Source organism: Melanerpes formicivorus, unplaced genomic scaffold, assembly GCF_026170545.1.
Source record: "Melanerpes formicivorus ecotype bairdi unplaced genomic scaffold, bMelFor1.0.p_v2 SCAF_21, whole genome shotgun sequence".
Lineage (NCBI taxonomy): Eukaryota > Metazoa > Chordata > Aves > Piciformes > Picidae > Melanerpes > Melanerpes formicivorus.
Window position 1 is genome coordinate 6463863 of NW_027142373.1, and position 24451 is coordinate 6488313.

The 24451-nt window shown below is 61.3% G+C and overlaps 5 protein-coding genes across 8 annotated transcripts; 3 read left to right on the forward strand and 2 right to left on the reverse strand.

Annotated features, from left to right (window-relative positions):
• Nucleotides 1-515: 515 nt before the first annotated feature.
• BTBD17 (BTB domain containing 17) lies at nucleotides 516-4320 on the reverse strand. 2 transcript variants are annotated; one of them, XM_068151203.1, is made up of 3 exons: nucleotides 4103-4320; nucleotides 2586-2862; nucleotides 516-2152 (listed from the first exon to the last, which is right to left on the reverse strand). In XM_068151203.1, the coding sequence occupies exons 1-3, from the start codon at nucleotides 4197-4199 to the stop codon at nucleotides 1072-1074; spliced, it is 1455 nt and encodes a 484-aa protein (XP_068007304.1). In that variant the 5' UTR covers nucleotides 4200-4320; the 3' UTR covers nucleotides 516-1071. The 2 variants fall into 2 exon arrangements, with proteins under 2 accessions (XP_068007304.1, XP_068007303.1); XM_068151202.1 differs by lacking the exon at nucleotides 4103-4320 and having other exon boundaries at nucleotides 2586-3308.
• Nucleotides 4321-7095: 2775 nt separating this feature from the next.
• Nucleotides 7096-10252, forward strand: GPR142 (G protein-coupled receptor 142). The gene is made up of 3 exons (XM_068151206.1): nucleotides 7096-7165; nucleotides 8556-8705; nucleotides 9209-10252. Exons 2-3 carry the CDS (start codon nucleotides 8576-8578, stop codon nucleotides 10066-10068), a joined length of 990 nt encoding a protein of 329 aa, XP_068007307.1. The 5' UTR covers nucleotides 7096-7165; nucleotides 8556-8575; the 3' UTR covers nucleotides 10069-10252.
• Nucleotides 10253-11483: 1231 nt separating this feature from the next.
• GPRC5C (G protein-coupled receptor class C group 5 member C) lies at nucleotides 11484-18121 on the forward strand. 2 transcript variants are annotated; one of them, XM_068151205.1, is made up of 5 exons: nucleotides 11484-11952; nucleotides 15039-16101; nucleotides 16709-16803; nucleotides 16957-17163; nucleotides 17360-18121. In XM_068151205.1, exons 2-5 carry the CDS (start codon nucleotides 15081-15083, stop codon nucleotides 17390-17392), a joined length of 1356 nt encoding a protein of 451 aa, XP_068007306.1. In that variant the 5' UTR covers nucleotides 11484-11952; nucleotides 15039-15080; the 3' UTR covers nucleotides 17393-18121. The 2 variants fall into 2 exon arrangements, with proteins under 2 accessions (XP_068007306.1, XP_068007305.1); XM_068151204.1 differs by lacking the exon at nucleotides 11484-11952 and adding an exon at nucleotides 13851-13930.
• Nucleotides 18122-19922: 1801 nt separating this feature from the next.
• CCDC137 (coiled-coil domain containing 137) lies at nucleotides 19923-23069 on the reverse strand. Its single transcript, XM_068151207.1, has 6 exons — nucleotides 22818-23069; nucleotides 22103-22233; nucleotides 21714-21924; nucleotides 21314-21396; nucleotides 21108-21187; nucleotides 19923-20375 (listed from the first exon to the last, which is right to left on the reverse strand). The coding sequence occupies exons 1-6, from the start codon at nucleotides 23012-23014 to the stop codon at nucleotides 20166-20168; spliced, it is 912 nt and encodes a 303-aa protein (XP_068007308.1). The 5' UTR covers nucleotides 23015-23069; the 3' UTR covers nucleotides 19923-20165.
• A 112-nt stretch (nucleotides 23070-23181) lies between these two features.
• OXLD1 (oxidoreductase like domain containing 1) lies at nucleotides 23182-24388 on the forward strand. Of its 2 annotated transcripts, none has more exons than XM_068151210.1 (2): nucleotides 23182-23239; nucleotides 23801-24388. In XM_068151210.1, the coding sequence occupies exons 1-2, from the start codon at nucleotides 23195-23197 to the stop codon at nucleotides 24191-24193; spliced, it is 438 nt and encodes a 145-aa protein (XP_068007311.1). In that variant the 5' UTR covers nucleotides 23182-23194; the 3' UTR covers nucleotides 24194-24388. The 2 variants fall into 2 exon arrangements, with proteins under 2 accessions (XP_068007311.1, XP_068007312.1); XM_068151211.1 differs by having other exon boundaries at nucleotides 23187-23221.
• The last annotated feature ends 63 nt before the right edge of the window (nucleotides 24389-24451 follow it).

Here is a 24451-nt window from a genome sequence, read left to right on the forward strand (position 1 = left end):
CACCCCTGCGAGGGATGCCTGTGGTGCCAGGGCTGGGTTATCAGCACTGGGTAAACACAGCCTGGCTGGAGCCCTGAGCTGCTCACCCCTCAGTTAATTATTAACCAGCTGCTGGTTGTGCTCCCCTACAGCACAGCTGTCAGCAGAGGGAAGAGGCCACCACACGGGTGACATTGCTACTAGGATGAGCCAAAGGTGCAACTCCTCTGCTGTGAGGACAGGCTGAGAGAGTTGGGGTTGTTCAGCCTGGAGAAAGAGAATGCTCCAGGGAGACCTTCTGGTGGCCTGTCAGTACTAAAGGGGCAGCTAAGGAAGCTGGGGACATACTTTTAGCAGGGCCTGTAGTGACAGGACAAGGGGTGGGGGTCTGAAACTGAAAGAGGGGGACTTGGACTAGAGAGAAGGAAGACATTTCTACAGGAACCATGCTGAGCCAAGGTGTGACTGCTGTCCAAGGAGCTACTGCCAGTCCCCAGGGACAAGGACCCCCAAAGATGTCCCCATTCGTCCCACACTCATTTTCTGCTTTTATTTGGAAGGATGTGGCAGGTGCTGGGCAGGGATGGGGCAGCTGCCCACCATGAGCAGGAACAGTGCCCTCCAAGCCTCCTCCACCGGGGAGGCAGCCAGGGCACCCACCCAGCCTGAGCTCCAGGATACTGCTGCTAGGCTGCCCATTCTGACAGCCAGACCCAGCGCCACGGCTTCACTACTCACACAGTAGGAGTTTGGTGCCACAGGAGTGGCATCACAGGGGCAGCATCACATCTTCTTGCCTGTTGGGTTTTGGAAGCCCAGGATGTGCCCACAGGTGCATATTTCGCATCCTGCACCACCTGCACAGGGCAGGGTGGCTCCCAGTGTCCCATATCCCCAAGTCCCTGAAGGCACCCAGGGACAGCAATGAGGGTGGGACGTGGCAAGGGGACAGCCAGGGAGGACTGAGTGGAGGAGAGAAGCCCTGGGTTCCCCCAGCATGGGGACCTCCATCTACCTAGAAGCAGGAGGATCAAGGGGGAGCCCCCCACCCAGGGCTGGGCCAGTCTGGTGGCAGGACCTGGTTCTGCCTTGTTACTTCTTCACTTTGATGAGAGAGTGGTAGACAGGTTTGATGATGATGTGGAGATGCAGGGAGTTGTCGATAAGGTACTCAGAGGTGCGCTTCTGGAGGTCGGCATGGGCGAGGAAGTCGGCAGTCTCGTCGGAGCTCTGATGGAAGCTGTAGGCGTGCTTCACCAGGACACGGCCCTGCTGCCGCACGCCCACCAGCACCGTCTTCTGAAAGCTGACACCGGCAAAGTCGGGGCTGCTCATGGCCGGGGTGATGACCAGCCGCGGGCGACCATCCTCGATGCGCACCGGCTGGACGGCGGCCGAGACCGAGTCTGAGTAGACAGGGCGCAGGCTGACGGGCAGCCAGCGCGGCGAGAAGAGGACGTTCCAGGTCACTCTCTTGCCGGCATCGTGGCTGCTGGGACCCAGCTGGGTCTGGAAGCTGGTGCTGCGATCATCCCGGGCAGGGTTGTTGATGACCCACTGGGAGCCCCAGCTGGGGGCGAGGTAGTTGCGGGGCAGGAACATGCTGCAGTTGACGTCAAAATACTTGGCGAAATGGAGGGGGGAAGCAGCATGGAACTGGAAAGCCTGGAAGAGCAGGTCCTGCACGGCGGTGTAGTGCTGCGCCAGCACCGCCGACTGCGCCTGCAGGCGGAAGAGCTGGCTGGGAGCGATCATGGGGTACCGGATGGCACGCAGCACCCGTGCCGCCACGGGCCCCTCGGGCTGCCTGCGGCTCAGCCAACTCTCCACGGCGGTGTAGAGCTCCAGCTCGCTGTGCAGCACCAGGTCAGAGCGTTCCAGCAGCAGCAGCAGCAGCTCCACGCTCACCGAGCTCCACTCGGCGCTGCCCAGCACGGCCGAGAGGTTCCAGGCCAGGAACTGGAGGCAGCTCTCCTGCAGTGCCCCGTCCCCGATGCGCACGGCGTAGTGGTACCAGCCCACCACATGGCCCTGGCTGGACTCGCTGGCCAGGTGTGTCTTCATGTAATCGGCCACACCGCGCTGCAGCCCCCACACCCGGTACTTGCTGGCCAGCTGGTGCATGGGGATGGCTTGGTGCAGCAGGATGGAGACCCCCCCGCAGTACAGGTACCTGAGGCAGAGCGTGGGGTGGTGATACCGGTGTCTCCACAACCCCTTCCCAGCCCAGCGCAGTCTCCAGGGGAGCATCCTCCCTCCTGGGCTGCATGTCTGTAGGTATCCCCATCACATGGGGCTCCCATGGTCTCCAGGGAACCATCCTTCCTCTTTGGCTGCATCCCTCTGGGGATCCCCATCCTGTGGAATCCCCATGATCCCTCAGAGAGCATCCTTTCTCCTTGGCCACATCCCTCCCAACATGCCCATCCTATGGGGTCCTTGTTGTCACCAAGGGAACATCCCCTCTCTTTGGCTGCATCCTTCCAAGTATCCCATCTCCCCTGCCTGGCTGTTTCCCTCTGGGTCTCCCCATCCCTTGGTTTTCCCATGGTCCCCAGGGGAGTTGCATCTTTCCTGGTGTCCCCATCCCAGGGGTCCCAAAGTACCTGATAAACTTCTCAAAAAGTGCAGCGGTCTCGGGCGGCTCATGCAGGGTGATGACGCTCTGGTTGCGCAGGAGGCTCTCAAAGACCTCACTCTGGAGGCTGAGCAGCAGCTGATGGGTGTGGAAGACCTTGGCCTCCTCGGAGGCAGCCGTGCGCACCCGCAGCACCGTGTCGCTGCCGTTGCCGTTCTGCAGCAGCTCCTGCAGCCGTTGCAGCAGCATCAGCGAGTGGTTGATGGTGGCTGCGGGGCCATCGCCAGCAAGGTCAGCTTTCTGGGCTGGGGGGAGATGGGATCGTCCCAGTGCTGCACCCCAAAACCAGGGTACAGGGTGCTGGAGCACAGCAGAGTGGGGCCTGGCTGTGGGGCAATGCGTGGTTAATGGTGGGCTGGGGAAGCCTGGATGTTTGCACATCTATTCCTCCCCACCCCAGTGCCAAAGGGCCAGCTGGTGCCAAGGGGGTGTGTGGACGACAAGGGGACATGGGGACATTCGTGTCCTTGGGAGCCAAAAAAATGTTTTTCTGCAGCAGAAGGGTGAGGACCACCATGTCCCAGGCTTGGATGTGCTGGGAAATGGCCCTGTGCCAGGCAGCACTGGCTCACAACCCAGTCTGCCAGTCCCAATTTTGTCCCCACTGCAGGCAGAGCAAGCCCTGGGCATTGCCCTCGATCCCCTGCATCCCAGACTGACACGTGGGATATACAAGAGCCTGTAGGTGTGGTGAGCCAGGCAGCCCCTGCCCCTGCACCCACCCCATAGTGTGAGCAGCCTGAGAACACCAGCTGCCCTGGCATCACTGTGGGTCAGTGCCACAGACCTGCTTGTGCCATACCTGTGCCCGGTGTCATCCCTGCCTCTTCACTTCCACTGTGAACTGGCACCTCCTGTCCTCCCTAACTCTGGCTGCATGTGCTGAGATCCAGCAGCTGGCACCAGCTTGGGCACACACTGTGGGGTGACTGTCCCCCCATGTCTGTGTCCCTGCAGTGCTAGGATGCCCATGAGGATAGGGATGAAAACAGGGGTCTCCATGCTCCTGTGGGCACAAGGAGTCTTCCTCCCTTTCCTCTTCTCCTTCATTCCCGGCACAATTCCCTCCCTATCATGGAGCATCCTTCCCCAGGGTGAATTTGGCTCCATCTTTCTCAAATCCTATCTTGCGGATTAAGTGCCGGCTTAAGCCCAGATGAGCAGGGATGGGGAAGGGGATCAGGAGCCCCTCACCCTGTGGGGCTGGGCATCACTGCCCATAGCACCAAGTCTTCCCTAGACAGTGGCAAACACAGCTGCATTCTCACCTCCTGGGCACCACTGGGCACAGCTCTAGGGCACAGCACATCCAGAAGCCACATCCATCCCTCCCCAGGAGCCATGAGGGCTGGTGGAAAGCTGTGCTCAGCCTCCCATGGGCATCATCAAACACCCACACCCCTGCCAAGCCCCATCCTGGCACCCTGCAGCAGGACCCCCACACAGTGACCCCTCCACACCTCCCTCTGCCACGATCACCCTTACCAGCTTGCACAGTGAGGAGGAGGAGGAGGAGGAAGGCAGCAGTGGCACAGCCCCAGCGGCGAGTGGCCACGGGCCGGGCACCGGTCAGCCTGGCCATGGCTTCGCAAGCGCATCTGCCGGGTGCCAGCGCAGCACGGGCACACAGTGCCTGCCTGGAGCTTATGTAGGCCAGGAGCCCTCCCAGCCCCGTGCCGCCACATCGATTGGTGGAAACTGGGACCAGCTGTTACCAAGGGAACTGCTTCCAGCCCCCATCTATCCTACCCTGACCCCCAACCTCAGCCCTGCACCCCAGAGTGGCATGCCAGGGTGCCCCTGTAAAGCCACACCACACCGCACCGCATCACATAGGGGCATCCTCCATTCGCCACCTTCTCCCACTGTGGATGGGCACTGCCATGCTGTGCCACAGCCCCATGCTATGCCGCAGATCTGTGCATGGCCGCAGCCCTTTGTGCTGCTGAGATGCAGCAGCAGGGGCTTTGCATTCAGGGCACAGCTCAGTGTGGCCTCCCTGCTCCCCCCCAGCTCCCCCCGGCTCATGGGTAATTCATGCCGGCAGCAGCCCATCACCATGGCATCCGGGCTGCCGGCAGGAACTGCCTGCCCTTTTCCCAGCCTTTGCAGCCAAGAGGCTCCCCGTGAGGTGTGAGTGCCCTGTGCTGGCCTCCACAGGCACCTTGCCCACCCCGACGGCTCTTGAGAGGCTTTCCAATAGAGACCAAGTGGTATTTCACACACACACACACACACACACGCACACACACCCCCACACCCTGTAGCCCCAGTGCCACATGTAGGGCCAGTGAGGCTTGGGCATGGGGATGGGGATGCTGCTGGGTGCCCCTCATCCTGCTGCAGTGTATGGGCATCTCTCTGTGCAGGCACATTCACCTGAGCCAGCAGGATAGGAGCAGGAAGCATCTGCCCCCCACTTTTGGGCCAGTGACACCATGGGACGAGGAGAAGCCAGGACCAAGATCCCCAGCCATGGGGACAGACCTCACAGACAGCAACACCCTGGATCAGACAAGCACAGCAGTTCCTTACCCACCACCTGGGCACCTTATGAAGGTGGTGAGACACTGCCATACCAGGCAGGACAGCTACTGCTTTACTTATCCCCAGGAACACTGCACCAGGTCACCTCAGGGTGCAGAAGGACCCCACACACTACAGCAGGCAGCAAAAGGGAGATGCTGTGACCTTCAGCATGCAGCAGTGCCAGAGCCAAGGTGGCATATTAGCTGTTTCCCAGTTACCCAGTGCCTGGGCTGATGGGATTAGCACTGGTGCATGGGATCGGTGCCAGTGCCCACAGTACCACAGCTTTGTGTTCAGCTGCTGGATGAGGTGACAGCATGGCATGTCTGGTACACACTTCACACCCCACTGCCCACCAAAGACCAATGGGGCATGCTGTGCCATCACCATCACTACCAACATTGGCACCTGCAGTGGGATGGACAATATGCCATGGCCGGTGGGTTGGGGAGCAAGCGGTTCACAAGGAGAAGGCAGCCATTAGTGGTGGGGTAGGACAGTGGTGGCCAGGGCTCTGTGCCAGGCAGCGGGGCTCTGATTGAGCCGGGTGTGATGAGCCATCTGCCCCTTTGCGTCAGCTTGCCCAGCCCTGGCATGGTGCCACCCAGTGCTACCACCACGGCTGGGGGTGCATTTGTAAGGTCTTCTGAGGACAGATTTGGGCTCACGTGGGAGCAGAAGATGGGGATGTGGGGGCCAGGAAGCCCCATCAATGAGCACAGCCATGGCCTGGGAGGGTGAGCCCAGGCTTAAACAGCATCTCCAGATGTTGAGCATGGGCAGATGTTGCCACGGCTCCTGGTGGGGGTGGGGATCACCCATCTGGCCCTGCCCCACGGGTGGAGGAGCTAGGGACAAGACACTCAGCCATCAGTGTGCCAGGGGCTCAAGCTTTGTGGCCCCATTTAACAAAAGAACCCCAAGAGCATGGTGCAAGCAGAGCATGGACCCTAGATGGGCACTCCAGGGGCCCCTGCTGCGTCACAGCCAGTTAATGGCTCACCACATCCACTGATGCCTCATTTAACCACCTGCCTGCAGAACAACAGCTTCACGCTCCGTGCCCGCCCAGGCTGCACCCTACAGCCCAGGGACCCTCGTGTTCCCCATGGAGGCATCAGCAAGCTATGGAGTAATGTGGCACAGGTCATGGGGGACTATGGGGACAATGCTGGGGTTCACCAGAGGTCAGGCCATTCATCCTCCAGCACCTGAAGAAACGGAGTTCTGCCGGTCCTGGTAATTATGGTTGAGGCGGTGGAGGGCTGGCTCACCATAGCAACCTGTGCCAGGTGGCTGCTGCCAGCCCCACAAGCTGGAGGGCACCGAAGGGGTGGGACTCAGGGGGCTAGGTGACCCCAGGGACGGGCAGGGGGACATCAGTCTTCCCACCCATCCCTGTATTTCTTGGCAAACTGAGGCACAGGCAGGCTTTCCCTTCAGCCTGAGCCATCAGCATGCCCTCTGCATGGCAGGGCTGTGCTGGTGGACACAGGCAGGTACACATGTACCTTGACTTGGTGACACAGACCTTTGGCTACCATGGGGGACACAAGCTGTCCTCCAAGCACTCAGACTACCACTCCTATTGCTCTGGGGTGGGGACGAGCTCTGCCCACAGTCACTCAGGGCTGGCACAGCACCCCAGGTGACCCATCTCTGGTCCCTGAGGGAGCCAAGAGCCAGCTGGCAGCTCTGCCCACACCAATCTCCCTCACTCTGCCCACACCCTGTGTCCCTCGCACCCAGAGAGGCTGTGTCATGCTGTGGGTGCTGGAGAAGACACAGATACCCACGACAGTGACAAAGACACCAGTGGGGATACAGCCACTGGCAACAGGGACACAGCTGCCAGAGGGGACACAGACACCAACGGGGACTCAGCTGCCAACAGGGACACGGACAGCGGTGGGGGACAGACATCGACAGGGATACCAGCGGGAACGCAGCTACCGGTGGCTCTCCAGGCCCAGGGGAAGTGTCACCACGCAGCCGGCTGTCGACACGCGGGCCACCAAGGTGAGAGCCCACCTCCTGCAGGTCTTGGGGAGTGGGACTCCGGGCAGGGGAGGAGGGAACAAAGAGAGGACCACACCATCCCCAGACCACCCTCCCAGCAGAGCAAACTGGACCAGGGCTGGGAAAGGGTTAAGGCACTCTCGCAGCTGATCGATGCCCTAATTCTCGAGAGCACATGAAGGGGCCGAACTCGCCCCTGATGATTAGCCAGATCTAATTTGCACTTAATTGGCATCCCCCTGCGCACATGCTGTGTTCCCCCCAACAACTCCCCCCAGGCCGGGGCTCTGCCCAGGATCCATCCTGGTGGGGTACAGCTGCCAAACCCCGCGCCGGGCTCCCGGAGTCCCCCACCGCGTGGTACTGCTTAGGGAGGGAATGGGGGGCATATGCATTGCTGGGGGGGGGGGGGGGAGGGGGGAGAGGGGGGAGCCATAACGGAGGCACCGGCTGTGGAGGCGTGTCTCCCACCCCGGTCCCCCAGGCTCCGAAGCTGTTGAGGGTTTGGTAGTCGTCAAGACTGAGCTAGTTCGGGCTCTTTGTGGTGCGGACTGCGAGTACAAGAGGTGCTTCGTACCCCACCCTGCCCGGGCTCAGGACCCTCCCCTGCACCCATCTCGACCTGAGGACACCCCTTCCGCAGCTCCTCTGTTCAGAACCTCACACCTCACGCCCCAGGCTTAGGAGACCCCCCAGCACCCCTCTCGCCCAGTTCCGTCCGCCGTCACTAGGACCCGGGGGAGTCCCACTCGGGAGATGCTAATTTGAGGGGGTCTGACCAATCAGAATGCAGCGCTCAAGTTGAGTCTCCCAATTCCCTCAGGACGCCTCTCTGATTGGTTAAAGCCGCGTCCCCTCTAACTAATAGAAATGCAGATCTCGGTATGGGGGTGGTGCCACCCGGGTTTATGAGTGGTCGGGAGTGGGACCCGCAAAAGGGCAGGGGCGGGACAGGGGCAGGGGCAGGGGCAGGGGCCCGGGCCGGGGCCCGGGCCGCCCCCGGCCCCGCCCCGGCCCCGCCCCGGCCCCGCCCCGGCCCCGCCCCGGCCCCCTGGCAGCCAGCCAGCCAAGAACATGGTGGGTTATCCTGCTTTCTTTCAAGGTGATAAACGGGGCGACGGGGATAAAAGAGGAGAATCTCCGGGAGTGGGACCACCCTCCACTGTGAGAATAGGGACCCAGTGGCACTGTCAAGCCAGTGCCCCCTTAGGGGCTGGATCCTGCATCCTTGGTCCTGCAGCATCTGCAGACAATGGGCAGCTCCAAAATGTTCCACCACAGACAGACATGGAGGCAACTGCACACATGGGAGCCAACTCACCTCGAGTCCCCTGTTCCATGTCTCAGGTGCCACCTTCAGTCCTCTGATGTTGCCTGTCTCCCCTCACAGTTGGTCCATGGCAGAAGGTGATGGTCCCAGTGCCCAACAGCACAGTGTGGGCCACCGAAGCTGCACAACTGGAGCCAGAGCGGTCACCGTGCATGGTTGGCATCTTCCCCATCGTGTACTACAGTGTCCTGCTAGGGCTGGGGCTTCCAGGTGAGGGGGCTGGGGCCGGGGCCGGGGTGGGGGACTGCCCAGCAGCATGAGGAGTAGCACCCATCCTGCCTCATTGGAGCTGTGCACCCTCAGCTCAGCCTTTGCCCACAGCTGCCAGCAAATCCTCAGCTTCCATCCTAGCCTGGGGTCCTTTGGGGATGGGGAGGAGAGTCCTCAGGGGTGGAGGACACCAATGTGCTCCCCATGACCTCCCTGGCCTCTGGGCCAGCCTCAGCTGCAGTGCCCAGCTCTGTGTGGCAGGTGCCATGGCAGCAGGGACAGATGGTATTTGCATTGCTTGGGCTGATAACACGGAAGAGATTAATCAACTCAGCAAATCCCCCCTGCACTGTGATATTTATATCTACCCCGCTAAGCCAGGGCCTGGTGCCACTCATCCTGTGGCACTGGGAGAGCCCCTCTCTCCCTGGGGTCCTGGGCACTGCAGGGCTGGGCTGTGAGCTCCAAGGTGTCATCAGGAGACATCCCTACCCTTCCTCCAGTGAACATCCTGACTGTTGTGGCCCTGTTCCGCCTGGCCACGAGGACCAAGAAGTCATCGTACTGGTACCTGCTGGCCCTGACCACCTCCGACATCCTCTCCCAAGTCTTCATCATCTTTGTGGGCTTCATCCTGCAGACGGCTATCCTGGCCCGGGAGGTACCCAGCGCCTTTGTCCATACTGTCAATGTGCTGGAGTTCACAGCCAACCATGCTTCCATCTGGGTCACTGTTCTGATGACTGTGGACCGCTACGTGGCGCTCTGCCACCCGCTGCGGTACCGTGCCATCTCCTACCCGCAGCGCACCCGCAGGATCATCTTCACCATCTTTGCCCTGGCTCTGGCCACGGGCATCCCCTTCTACTGGTGGCTAGATGCCTGGCGTGATGCTGATCCCCCTACTGCCCTGGACAAGGTGCTCAAGTGGGTGCACTGCACCACCATCTACTTCTTGCCCTGTAGCATCTTCCTGGCAACCAACTCTATCATCATATGCAGGCTGAAGCGGCAGAGGTGCTCGGGGCAGGGTGGGCGACCCCACCTGAGCAAGACTACAGCCCTCCTCCTGGCTGTCACCACTGTCTTCATTGTGCTCTGGGCTCCCAGAACCATTGTCATGATCTGCCACCTCTATGTGGCCTCAGTCAAGAGGGACTGGCGCATGCACTTGGCGCTGGACATCGCCAACATGGTGGCCATGCTCAACACCACCCTCAACTTCTTCCTCTACTGCTTTGTCAGCCACACCTTCCGCCGTACAGTGGGTGAGGTGCTCCGGACTCATCTCTGCGCTCGGCCTGGCAGCACCCGCTTCCCAGCCCTGAAGCCACTGGAGCTGCTGGCTAACACAACCCTCTGAGCCTGGGTGGTGTTCAGATGGGGGTCCCAGTGCTCACCCCACCCCCTGCATTGCACTGGAACCCCCCAGTGTCCTGCCCCAGGGACGCTACCCAGCACCTCCATGGAGGTGGGAGTTACTGTGGGTGCTGATGGTGATGTCAGGAGGAAGTGGTTGTGCACAGCAGCAGCACTCACTGCACCCCTGGGACCTCTGCCTGAACCACAGTGGGAAGGCAACTCCGCCCTGCCTATGCTCAACCCCTCCAGGAAAATTCAGCTACAGGGCAGCAAGAACATGCCCCAGTGCCCTGGCAGGAGCTACTGCCCACACCATGAGTGCCCTCTAGGCTGGGCTTCTCTCCAGGCATGGGGTTCATGAGGCTTATGTGTCCAGCTGCAGCCAGGGACTGTAGCCACACTCTCAGCTGCCCTCCTGCATCATCTCCAGCCTGTGCTGAACCAATGCACCAAAGGTCCTGGGGTACCCAGAGGGCACATCTGCCCTGTGGTGATGGGTGCAGGTAAGCTCCTGTGGTGCCTACTGAATGCCAAGAGGATGGTCCTTTCTCCATGAACCACTGTGCTGAGACCAAAAATTCTGCCTGTCCAGCTCCCTGCAAGTGGCCAGGCCAGGAGCACCAGCACCCCAGAGCAAGAGTGAAGTTTCTCCCACCGACTGCAAGTGAAAGGACCCATGATGCCCCCCTGCCTCAAGGTCACCCAGAACCAGTGCTGTCCTCCCAGTTACTCCAGTGCCAAGCTGCGCAGCCTGCTTGTTCCCAGCTGCCACCAGAGGGCAGGGACGGTTCACCCTGCAGAGTTGGCACAGTTTAGGGGCACAGAGCTTGCATCTTTGGCACCCCCAGCCCTGACTGCCCTGCTCACTGCCCTAATTCCCCTGTAAGGTCTTTAGCATAATCCCCCCCAAACAGCCCAGTCTTTCTGTTCTAATTCCCAAAGACTAGGCAGGACAGCACCCAGGGGTGCCCTGGGGAGCAAGGACTCAGCTGGTTCCAGAGGATTTGGAATGCTTCAGGCAAGGCACAGAGACCACTGTTGCCCACCTCACCAAGTCCTGACTGTGGCTGGCACTGGGGTGGGATGGGGCACAGAGCTTGCTCTGGCATAAGCCACAACCCCCGGGATGTGGGGCTGACCCACACTGGCACCATGCACCTGTCTGCTCACAATACAGCCAGATCAGTCCCTGGCACGGGCAGACTCCACTGGCAGTGCCACCTTATGCCAGGCAGGTTCCGGCTCTGCCTGTGCTCCAGGTGACAGGGTTAAACCCCGACCCGGTGGCATGGCTGGTACCTGGGAGGTGCTCGCTCCATTAATTCTGGTATATGAGGAGAGTAGGATCGGGAAGAGATTAGATATTAACCCAGCCAGCAGCTCCCGCCCAGCAAGCACCCACCCCTGGGGGCTTCCAGGGCTGGATCCCACCCTGGGGCCCTTCGCTGGGGCTGGAGGGGCCACAGGGCGGGGGGACTCGGCTGGCAAGGGCTACATTTGGCAGGAGCTTTGCCTGCGGCAGGCCGAGACCGCCGCCAGCCCCCCCTCGCCGACCGGTGCTTATTTACTTGGAGAAGGAGGTGGAAATGTGCTGACCGCGTCCGCTGGCGGCGAGGGGCTCCGGTCTGGAGAGAACCGGCTCTGGTGGAAAACAGCTCCCCAGCCCTGGCCTGAGCAGTGACGGTGGCGGGGAGGCAGCTGGGAGAGCGAGTGGGCCCCCTCCAGCCCCAGGTACGGCCCCACCAGCTCCAGGTACAGCTCTCGCCTTCCCGAGGGGAGCTGCTGTGGCTGGGTGAGCAGGAGCTGCCACCGAACTGGGGTTCAGTCAGCCGTGCCAGCCGTGCCAGCCGTGCCAGCCACCCGGCCCTTCGGCTCCGTAGGAAAGGTAAGCCTGGAAAAAATACTCCTGGCGTGCAGATGTTTTTGCAATGAGCCGGTAAGGAAGCCTGGCCCGGGTCCCGGTGCTGTGCCAAGCTGCACCCCAGCCCCTCGCAGTGACACAGGGATCGGCTCTGCCTGATGCTCAGGGCACCAGCGAGCCGGGACCAGGCTCTTCCCTCATTAAAAGGGATGTGCCAGGTGCCAACTACCCCAGAACATGGCCATGGGAGGGGATTGAGGGCAGCTGGTCCCTCTCAGCCCACATTTGGTCCTTGCAAGGCAGCTGGCACACGGTGGCATCACACTCAACCCATCCTGCAGCCACCTCCCTGGCAAGGTGTTTCTCTAGGACCTACAAAAACCCCAAAAGTGTGCAAGGAGGGTTGGAAAGCCAGGAGGGTCCCCACAAGAAGCAGGGAGGAAATCCTCTGCTATGGTGGGGGACATGAGGGCAAAAATGGTGTGGCTGTGGGGCAGCTTCAGCAGGATGGACACCAGCCAGCAGCCTCAGGGCAGCTGAGGGGTCTTGGGGGGCTTGTGTTGAGTCAGCAGCTGGGAAACCTGCTGGCCCTACAGGGCGGAAGGAAGCAGACGGCAGGAAGCCACATGCTCTGTGCTCCATGGCCTCTCTGGGGTCTGGGCCCAGATCATTGCAAGTGCGGGGGTGGCAGGGCAGCCAGGCCACGCTCCTGGCGCTGGTTATCCAAGGCTGAGCCATTGCTGGAGAGCTGGGGGTACTGCCAGGCCCTGCAAGGCTGAACTGCAGCTCTCCAGGGAAACTGAGGCACGAGAGACTGCTGCAGAGCCCATGTCCATGCCACCCTGTACCAGTGCCCGTGTGAGGGCACACGTGTCTGCATGTGCTCCATCAGGGAGGAACCATCCTCCCAAAAACACCATCCTGAAGCCAAATGCTCTTTAGGAAGTAGAAGGGCAGGAGGGCGAGTGGCAGCGGGTGCAGCACCCAGCCCAGACACGCTGTCTGCTCCTGGCAGGTGCCAGTCCTCGTGCCATGGGTGCTGCCAGCTCCAGCTCTGCTTCCCTTTCTCCTCGGATTGTTTCCATCCCAGCCCCGGCAGGGGGAGGACCTGCCAGAGGCACATTGAACTTTCTCCTGCATCCTTCTCCCGCTTGCTTCACCTCCCCAAAATAGTAGCAGCACCCTCCTGGAAACCTCCTCCGGGGCTGGCAGGGCACCCCAAGCCTTTGGGGGCTTTTCCCTATTCCCAGTCCCCAGGCATGGAATGACTGGGGGGTGCCCACATCCAGCTGCGGGTTGCACAGCCACTCATGCCAGGGCAGGGAATATGGGTGGCTGCCCTGGGCCCTTGGCACCCCGCAGAAAGGGCTTTTCTGGGGCACTGCTGCCCTGCCAAGGGCTCCAGCTTTAGCCATCAGCTGACATTCCTCCAGGAGGCCCTTCCGGGCTTGTTCCTCGAGGTTTCCCGGTGGGTGCCCGGTATCCTGACACGGCGACGAGGCCCCCTGCAGAGCCCTGCTCCCGGAGCCCCCCCTACCAGCCAGGTGCTGCCGACCCAACACCGAGAGGAGGTCGGTGCCAGGCTCCGTGTGGGCGATGCGGCCCCGGCCCTACATCTCCACACCCTCCAGTCCCCGGCCCTCGCTGTCCTCCGAGCTCAGCAGAGTCCGGGGCTGAGGCCCCGCAGCTTCATTGCACTGATAGTTCCCTGAGGATCCCTCCACCCGACCCCAGTCCACCCCGCCCCGCTCCCGCCCACCCCAGCACGTTCCGTGTTCCTCCTGCCCGATGCAGGACCCCAGCCCAGCTCGGTCCGCCCCCTCCTCACGGCGGTGGGGCAGGTCCCGGCCGGCCTCAGCCGCACCTCGGGGAGGGGCCGGGCCGGGCCGGGCAGGCGCGCACGGTGCGGCGGGACCGGGGCTCTCCCGCTGGCACGGCACGGCACGGCACGGCACGGCACAGCCGAGCGAGGGGAGCGGCCGGGCACCGGGCGCTGGAGCCGGTGAGCAGGGCTTGGGGGCCTGTGGGGGGACCGGGAATCGTAACGGGAACGGGTCGGGATCCGGGACCGAGAACCTGGAGCCGTCCGCCCCCGCAGGCTCCCTCAGACGGAGACTTGGGGGCGCCTCTTGCCAAGTTTGGGGTCCGGTACCGGGCGGGAGCACCGGGGAACCGGGCTGGTACTGGCCGGAGTGTGTGTGGGAACGGGGTCGGGGGTGCGGGGGAACCGGCCGGGTTGGGAGTGCTGGGGAACCGGTACCAGTCGGGGCTCGGTCCCAGCGCAGTACCGGGGGTCCCTTTCCCCATCCCGGCCTCCGGGTACCTCTTCGGGAACTTACGAGCGTCCTGGCCCCGGGTACTGGTCCCGCTCCAGCTCGAGGTCACCTTGCCACAGGTCTCCTGCTGGGTTACCCCTTCCCCAGCACTGGGACTTGAAGCTGCTTTGCTGCTTCCTCATCCCTGTGTCCACCCCACACTCGCCGGGGCCGTAGGAGCAGGGACAGAGACCCCCACAGCATGCCATGCTGTGCCATGCTGTACCAATGCCATACCAGGCTGCTTGTGTGCCAGCGGCCAGCAGTGCCGGACACGGGATCTGTGCTGGGCCAGTGCCTGGAGCCAGAGAAAGGAAGTGGGACAGGAGAAGTAGAAAGCGGAACACACTGACACGAAGGGATGAGGCGAGGGGACAGCCCTGTCCCCAGGTGTAACCTTGTCCATCTGGCTTGGGCCCATGCTTGGAGTTCCCAGGAAACCTGGTGGGCATAGTGCTGCCTGCTCCTGGTGCTGGAGGAAAGGATTGGCACAGCCCCATAGCCCACACAAATTCCATGTCTGGAGGGAGCATGTGGGGCACAGAGAGGCTTAAACCCCTTGGCTACTTCCAGCTTCCAGCCAAGGAGCCCACAGGGACATGCATCTGCCCAGTCCCATCATCTGGGGGGTGAGCTCAGCTGTGCCAGTGCAGATGGGGCTTACTGAGACCCCATCGCTTATTGTGTCCCAGCAGGAACATGCGCAGTGGAGACTGGGCATAGAGGTGGCACAGGCAGCACCAGGAGCTGAGCTGGGTACTGGTCTTGATTCCTGATGTCCTTTCTGTCTTGCAGGGTCCCTGGACACCGTGCTCATTGCCTTCACTGCAGGGCAGGATGGGTGCTGCAGCAGTGCCAGCAGTGTTTGCCTGCATGCTGCTGGCCCTGGCCCTTCTGCCCACAGCTGGTGGCCAGTCCAGCCCTCCTTCTGGCTGTGGCAAGGACCTCTCCTCCCTCTACTACAACCTCTGTGACCTCACGGCAGCCTGGGGCATCGTGGTGGAGGCTGTGGCCAGCCTTGGCGTGGTCACCACTTTTGTGCTTACCATTGTCCTGGTGGCCAGCCTGCCCTTCATGCAGGAATCTCAGAAGAAGAGCCTGGTGGCCACACAAGTCTTCTTTCTTCTGGGCACCTTTGGGCTCTTCTGCCTGACGTTTGCCTTTATCGTGGGGCCGGATTTCTCCACCTGCACCTCCCGCCGCTTCCTCTTTGGTGTCCTCTTCGCTATCTGCTTCTCCTGCCTGCTGGCACATGCCGTGGCCCTCAACTTCTTGGCACGGAGGAACCGGGGCCCGCGCGGCTGGGTGACGCTGGCAGTGGCTTTGCTCCTCGCCTTGGTGGAGATCATCATCAACGCCGAGTGGCTCATCATCACGGTGGTGCGGCAGGAGGGCTCCCCGGACCCTTGCCAGCTGGCGGATGCCGACTTCGTCATGGCACTCATCTATGTCATGTTTCTGCTGGTGGCTGCCTTCGTCACCGCCTGGCCGGCTCTCTGCGGGCGCTACGGCCGCTGGCGCAAGCACAGCGCCTTCATCCTGGCCACCACCGGCTGCTCCGTGGCCATCTGGGTGGCATGGACAGCCATGTACCTCTACGGGAACCAGCACGCGGGCGAGAAGCCCGGCTGGGATGACCCCACGCTGGCTATTGCCCTGGTGTCCAATGCTTGTGCCTTCCTCCTCCTCTACGTCATCCCCGAGGTGACACACGTGACACGACGGAGTCCCGAGCAGGCCTTCGAGGACGACATCTACCCCACACGTGGGGTGGGCTACGAGACCATTCTCAAGGAGCAGAAGTCACAGAGCATGTTTGTAGAGAACAAAGCCTTCTCCATGGACGAGCCCTCCTTCGGTAGGCACTGGGGATCACCAGGCACCCTCTCACTCCACAGCAGGACTGGTGGTGCGCACCGGCACCAGGGCTGGTGGCAGGCATGGGCGGCAAGACGTCTGGCCACGGCCCGCCCAGGATTGACGCCTGCTGTTGTTGTGGCTCCCAAAAACTCGCTGGGCTGGGTCTACCAGTTTGGGCTGAACTCAGTGGTAGCAGTGGTGCTCCCTCCTTGGCATGGGGTGCCTGTGGCTCCTGGCCCTCTGCCCTGAGGAAGCCACTCTGCTTGTGAGACCCTACAATAACATGGGGTGGTGTCAGCTGCCCTGCTGGGGACGAGCAGCAAAGGTGTCTGCAGCCCATGGGGCAGGGTTGGTGCTCCTGATCAGCACCTGCAGCACCCTGCCTGCTGGGACACCTTACAATAACAAACCTCAGCCTGCCTGGGGCTGTGCTGGAAGCATGGTGATGAAAACCCTGAGGACATCCCTCCTGTCCCCCAGGAAAGACATAGAGCAGCCAGTTGTTGAGTCAGCTCATTAATTCTGCTAACGAGGAGCAGCTCCCCAGTGGGGTGGGGGTGGGTGGCTGTGTGAACCCCCCTTTTACTGTCCCCATCTCTTTGCAGCCAAGAAGCCTGTGTCCCCATACAGCGGCTACAATGGGCAGCTGCTGACCAGTGTCTACCAGCCCACTGAGATGGCACTGATGCACAAGGGGCCGGTAAGTGGCATCACTGGTCACCCAGCTCCCTGGTGACAGCTGCAACCTGCCTGATGGACAGGCTGTCACTGGAACTGGGGTCAGGGTGTGGGGGGATCCCCAACTCCCTGTAACAGGGTGATGGGGGGGTCACCCCCTGCTTTTCTCTCTTAGGACCACACAGGGCTGGGGATGTTCTCGGTGCCGCTACACCCCCCGGTGTCTGCCCCACAGACCGAAGGTCCCTACGATGTGATCCTGCCCCGCGCCTCCACCTCCAGCCCAGCTGCTGGCAGTGCCAGCTCCACACTGCGAGCCGAGGACGCCTTTGCAGTGCAGGCCCGGCATGCTGGTGCCCAGAGGGATGGCAGGAACTGCCAGGTGAGTTAATGTGCAACATGGTAGGCGGAGGAGCTGGCACTGAGGTCCAGACCGTAGCCAGGGGCAAAGTCTGTCCCTGTGGCAGGCCAGGGACAGGGATGACTCTGCCTGGTACCCCAGCAGTGCCATACAGGTCTGCTGGCCCATGCTCCTGCCTTCACTGTGCCACTCCAGTGCCATGTTGCTCTACCCACAGGTGCAGTCCCCGTACGGCAGGAACCGGTGGTGAAGCCCTCGTGGCACAGGTTCTGCAGCACTGGCACAGCTGTGACCTCACCGTTCTGCTCCTGAGGTCTCACCAAGGCTCCTACTGCCCCACCATGTGCATCCCACCCCATGCATCGGCTTGAACCAGTGCCTGTGCACAGGACACCCGGGCACAGTCCCACCTGGCCATAGCACCCACAAGCTCTTCCTGGACCCCCAAGTCCCTGCCTCTGTCCCTGCTGCAAGGACCAGCTCCCATGGGACCATTCAAGTTGTTTCCTTTGCTGCCGTTGTGACACAAGGACATCCCGTCCTCTCCCAGGCCAGGGACCATCCACCACCTGGGAGCCAGAGGGACTCCTGCCTGAGGCTCCCTGCTGGCATCAAGCTCCCAGTTCCATGCTGACCCTCACCAGCCCCAGGGACATCACAGGCCCTGAGCTGAGCTGGCACCACCCCACTGCAGGGCACAAGGTGACATGAAGCTCTCCCCAGCTTTGGTTCTCACTGTGCCTCAAGTTCCCCATTGCTGCTCAAGGTCTGGGGGTTCAGTGCCTTGCTGGGGCTGGGGATACAGCCCCCCATGGCTCCAGCCACCTTCTTGGTGCCTTTGGATCCCTTGGGGTTTAAGGATCCCTCCTGGGGAGCAGGGGGGGGAACTGTGCCCCTTGCCCTCCTCATGGCTTTCTCTGTCATTTATCCCTTTCCTCATTTTTTTTCAGGACAGCCCCAATAAAGGTTTTTTTCCTACCTGGTGCTGTAGCAGGCACCTACTGATGGGGAGGGGGCACCCAGCCATGCCAATGGCTGCTCCACCTTCCTGACCCCATCACAGCCAAGGGTTCAGCCTCACATTCACTTCCTGAGGGCCCAGAAAGAGCAGGGGGCAGCTCAGGGCAAGGCCATTTACATCCCCCAGTCCCTGCTCCCTGTCCCACCATAGCAGGTTGTGCTGGGGCCAGGGGCACAGATGGGGCTGCTGGGCTGGGAGCCGGCAGCCTCGTCAGGGCCGGCAGCACCGGGCAGGCAGCACAGGGACCGGCAGCCCGTGGGCAGATGGGCTGCCTGGCAGGAAGTGGCATGGCACCAAGGACATGCCAAGGTCGTGGGTGGTTTCTCCTCCTCAGATTGCCTTTCCCCTCCACAGTGATTTCTCCTGCTGGGCAGGAAGCCTGCGGCCAGCACTGCCATGAATTATTCAAGGACTAAAATGGCTCCATGGGGGCAGGGGGGTGACCTGGTCTCCTTGAGCCAGAGTTGTGCTGGTGGCACAAGCACTGTGCATGGCTGTGGTGCCCACACAAGGGATGTGCAGGAGTTTGGCATGCATGATGTCCCAGCCATGCCCTTACCAGCCAGCATGTGCCCACGAAGGGACACACCAGGCACAGCACCAAAAGCCAGGGATAGTGGCAGGAGCCAGCAGAATCTGGCTGTGCCCCCAGGGGCTGTGCTGCGTCACCCATGTTTACCTGGTGCTGGTTGTCAGCAAGGACAGCTCCAAGTAGCACCAGGCACTTAAGTCCCCAGGGCTGTCGTCACCAGTGTGCTCTCCTCCTGGAAGCTGGCACAACTCGGCACAGCAGGGCCCCAGCATGTGCCTGCCACAAAGGCACAACCACCTGCACACCTGGCACTGAGCCAGGCTGATCGCCCTCAGCCACAGGGCAGCAGTTCTCAGGGCACAAGGAAAGAGGTGAGAACCCCAAGGGCAGCAGACTCCCACAAAAAATAAGACACAGAGAGTCTGTCCCGATTCAGCTCTGGCAGGGAACACCAGAGCTACGGTGGCTCCGCTCCCTGTGCCTGGCCCCAGCCCCTCCGGAAGGCTGGAATCCCACCGGCTGCCTCCGCGGTGGCTGCAGAGCCAGGGCCGGCCCTGCTCCAACAGGCAGCGCTTTGTGCCGGCGGCATGGCACGGGGCCACGGAACAGCACAGCCTTTGTGCCCTGCAGGTGAGGCCACCATGCCAGCAACGTGGGCTGTACCCTCCTGGGAGCAGCCCCCTGGACTTCTCCCCAAGGGCTGGGAGCTGAGGGGTTGGTGTGTGCTATGTGTGGGTGGCTGTGCTGGATGGCATGGGATTGGCATGGTTGTAACCACATGGCTGTGGCAGCATCCCTGGCAGCAGGGAGGACACCACAGTCACTGACCCAGGGTGTCTGCCAGGCCCAGGCAGGGGTGTGGGCAGGGCCAGGCTGGGTGGTAATGCCATGGCTCACAGTGTCCCCAAGCAGTGACAACAGCCAGAAGTGACATGGTGTAGGTGAGGCCTGTGAGACACTCCAGGTCCCCAGGGCTCAGCTAACTCTCCTCCAACCAGGAGCTGCAGTGGCAGCCAGCAGGGTCACAGCCAAGCACTGGGGTCTCCCCCAAGGCTGAGCAACAAGAGTCCTGACTCCAACCAGAGCCAGCCAGCAGCAAGCCATGGTGACAACGTGCCCGCTGTGGGCTGGGACTGCCATCTGCTGGCACACCATGTGGCACACCCCAGCACATACCAGTGTCCCTTCCCAGCCACAGCACTGGTCCAGGAGGCACAGACGCACTCACTCCATCAGCACTCAATGGCATTTTTACTACAAACAAGGTCTGTGGTACTCAGGGGTCCCAGCTTTTGTGCCATGGGGTGTCCTTGTCAAGCTGAAGGGCTGTGGAGAGAGTCCCAGGGCTTGATGACAGAAGAGGAGCAGCAGGACCACTGTCCTAGAATCCTGGGGTCCTGTGCTCCCTGCATGCTGCCTGTGCAACCCTGTTTGTTGGGACCAGAGAGGCCTAGCTCCTCCAGGCTTGGCTCAGCAGGGGACCCTCCGTCCAGCCCGGATGCTGCCAGCCTGTGCCATCTCCTGCTGCTGCCTTTTGCGCCTCTGGATGTCCCTGTAGGCCTGGATGACGCGGACTCTCTCCTCCTCCACGATGCGCCGCCGTGCCATCGACACCAGCGCTGCGGGGGATGACTGGCTCTGGCCCAGGCAAGACCTCAGGAGGAGCTGCTTCCGTCCAGCCTGCAGGCAGAGACAGGACCAAGTCAGGGAGGATGAAGGATGGAAAAAGAATAAGGCTCCAAGGAAGTCACCAGGAGGGTGAGGCCATTGTTACCCTTCCAGGCCTGATTTCCAGCTTGAGGGAGGTGAGATCACAGAATCATGGACTGGTTTGGGTTGGAAGGGATCTTTCAAGGTCACTGAGTTTAACCACTCTGTAGTCAGCAGGGACATCATCAACAAGGGCAGGTTTCTCAGAGCACCATACCCCCTGACCTGGAACATTTATAGGGATGGAGCTTCCGCCAACTCTCTGAGCAACCCGGGCTAGTGTCTCCCCATCTTCAATGCAAAAAGTTTCTTCCTTGTATCTAGTGTGAATCTCCCTCACCTAGTTTAACCATCAGCCCTTGTCCTGTCACAACAGGCCCTGCTAAAAAGTCTGTCCCCATCTTTCTTATCAGCCCCTTTAAACATTGAAAGGCCACAAGGTCACCCTGGAGCTTTCTCTTCTCCAGGCTGAACAACTCCAACCTTCTCATCTTGTCCTCACAGCAGAGGAGTTCCATCCCTTGGATCATGTTTGGAGACCCCTCTGGACCCATTCCAACAGGTCCATGCCCTTCTTGTGCTGAGGACTCGAGAGTCAGACACAGCACTGCAGGTGGGGTCTCACCTGAGCAACAGAGGGACAGAATCCCCTCCCTCCACCTGCTGACCCAGCCCAGACCTGTGGTCATCCCCACAGCTCACCTTCTTTACAGGGCCCTGGCCTCTGGGCCGCGAGGTGATGGTGGGTGGCTGCGTAACCACCTCCCCGAATGCCACTGTGTCTGAGAGAGAAGCAGGAGCTGGAATCAGGCAGGAGCTTCCCAGAACTCTGCTGCAGCTCAACCCCACCTCTCCACATGCTGCTGGGGCAGGGGGTGGCTCCAGCGACTCCAATGAGCCGGACCTACCTTGGAACCTTCTCTTCTCCAGCATGGCCTCTTTCTTCTCCTCCTTCTTCTTCCGAGCTTTTTCCAGCTTCTTGTTCTGAAACCTGAAGAGCTGCATTATGGCCATAGCTTGTGGCTGAACAGAGAGCAACTAAGCAAGCTCCTACCCCATGGGATCCCTGCAACACCTGAAGGCCCACAACTCCAGCCTAGCAGGAAAATAGAGCAGGGGGGTGAAGCAGGCCTTGTTTCTCCTGTCCCAGAGACTCAGCCCCATGCAGATGAGGCTCAAACCCACATCCTAAGTCATTGCTGGATGCTGGAGTCATGCTGCAGCACCAGCAAAGCAGCTGCCATGCACCCAGAACTAGCCTGGCCTGAGCCCATCCAGTCCCAGCAACCACAGTGGTCTTGCTCTTACTCTTTCTTTCTCTTGGACTTCACCGGCGCCATGTCCTCCTTCTCAGGCTCCCGCTGCACCTGGCTCTTGGTGAGGAAGAGGAGATGCTTCACTTCCTGCTCCATGCGGCACATGTAGGAGCGCTCTGACTCCCCCTTCCCTCTCCTGAACCTGTGCACGGGGATGTCACCCTGGGCTTTGGTGCCCTTTGCCTTGGGCTGCTGCTTCTTCTCTAGGAGAGACAGGTGACATTACTGCAGCAGTGACATCTGGCGGTTCCCTCCCCTGGCAAAGCAGGGATGGGACATGACCAGGATGGGGGGACCAGGATGTCCCACTGCAGGATCCGGCTGCTTCCAGCTGCACCATGGGCTCTGGACACCCCAACTTGGGCCAGCTCCACTTCCCACCTGCCACCTGCTGCTTCCTGGGGTCAGGGCGCTTCATGGCTTCACGGCTCCTCATGAGCTCCCGCAGGCGGAAGGGGATCTCCTGCTCATCGGGGTGCTTGGGCTTCATGTTGTCCACCTTCTTCTCCTTCCTGGGAGAGAACAAACATGGTACGAGACTTGTCTTGAAGTACTGAGAACCAGACACAGGGGGCCATCAGGACTCAGGCATGGTGGGACACTGGAGAACCTGGATTTGGTGATACACCAGCAGACCCTAGTGCAGTGAGACATCAGTATCTGTGCAGAAGGAGACACTAGGAATGGGGCATGGTGGGACATGGTAGCAGTAGGACACAGCGACCTAAGCAACAAGCCAGGGGTTTGGAGTGACAGAGGGACCCGAGGGATACCGGAGCACCAGGTCCTAGTGAGGCACCGGCAAACTAGGGCACGTGGGAAACGCAGAACTGCATCACGACCCAGGCACAGTGGGACATGAGAACGCGGGCATGGCAGGATATCAGACCACCCGGCCTTAGTGAGGCAGCGGCAGATTCAGATACGGTGCAATACTGGGATCTTGAGCACAGAGGGACATCAGGACCCAACGTCGGCAAGAGTGCCTCTCACCAGAGCCCAGCCGACCCTGAACACCCTTTAATCCCGCGTGGGATGAAGCCCCAAACCGTGAGCCAGCCAGGACCGATCCTGTCCCTATCGCCCGGGCACTGACCTGGTGCGGCGCAGGGCGGTCGGGCCCCGCTCCGGTCCCTGTCCCGATTTCGGTCCCCGCCCCTGTCCTGATTTCTGCCCTAGCTTCTGTCCCGATTTCTGTCCCGGCCTCTGCCCAGGTCCCTGTCCCTGTCCGTGTCCCGACTTCTCTCCCGGTTTCTGTCGCCGGCCATGGCCGGCTGCCGATCCCCGCCCCATGTCTCCGCCGTTCCGCACGCGGCCACCCTGCCGCCACTTCCGGTTTTCCGCCGCTCCGGTGACACCTCCCTGTTCTCTATTGGCTCATCCAATCGCCACACCGCCATAGGCCGGCTGTCCCGGGCTGCCATTGGCTGGTAGAGCTGCCACTCGGGAGGGCGGAGGTGGGCACTGCTCCGGATGTTGCTGCGGGGAGCGCGCAGCCTGGTGGGAGTGTGCCGGGGGGTGAGCGGGGGTGTGGAGACCCCTCGGGAGAGCGGGGTCAAGGGACTGGGACATGGGAGGAGGGTTGGGGATGCTGGGGGGGAGGGGGGGGATCTTAAATGAGTGGTTGTGGGGAGCTGGGAGTGATGGAAGGGCACCGGGGTTGCGAAGGGGATCTGGGGGGGAACAAAGGTGCTGGGGATGGAGAACGGAGCAAGGGGATTTTGGGGATGAGATGAGGAGAGGTGAAGAGGTTAAGGGGGTGCTGGGGATGGAGTAGGGGAGCAGGGTGGGACAAGGGCCTGCTAATAAAGAGATAGGAGGAAATGGTATGGATAGGACGTTGCTGGGGCAGGAGAAGGATCTGGGGAGGGCAGAAGGTGCTGGGACGCGAGGGCAAGGACGTTTCTGGAGCTGTGAGAGCCTCTGTAAGGGACGGTGGTGGATTGTGGGGATACACTGGAACTAGGGTGCTGTGGGGCAGGTGGGGGTCTTTTGGCGGGCAGTGGGGTGCAGCAGACTGGGCTCCCCCAGTGTTTTCTCCTCCTCGGGCTGGCATCAGCATGGGTTCGTGGTTCTCAGGAGCTCCCAAATGGTGCTGGTAGCTGCAGCAGGCTACTTAGGGAAGGGGTCCTGCACCCCAACCCTGCCAACGTCTCTGGCCTTCGGGAACTTTCGGACACCCCGGTGAAGACTGGTGGCACCTCGGACACTGCAGGCAGCGATGTCACGACAGGCAGCTCCCAGGGTGAGGAGGGGGTCACACCTACCACCACCCCGGTCCCCCCACCACCCACACACTGCTGTGGGACCGGCTGCCCCAACTGTGTCTGGGTCGGGTATGTGGAGGAGCTGCTGGAGCGGTACCAGGATGGGGGTGAGCAGGCCTTGGCTGCCATCGAGGAGCACGTGGAGGATGAGAACATTAAAATGATCCTCAAGATGGAGATCAGGCTGCGCACGGGGAAGAACTGATCCTACCCCATCCACCCCCAAAAACCAGCAAGTGACACCCCCAGGGAGCCTCTGCTCCAGGCTGGACAGTGGGACTGAACTTGGCTTATTTATTGTATTGACTTGTGTGTGTTGAGCTCTGGCAGGGAGCTGAGAACTGGGCAGTGTTGAGCATGGGATCCCACGTGAGTTTTAATACAGGTGGTGCCCAGCTTGTGTCTCGCCTCTCAATCTGTAGGGGAACTTGCCCTTGAGGACGGGCAGCAGCTCACGCATGTC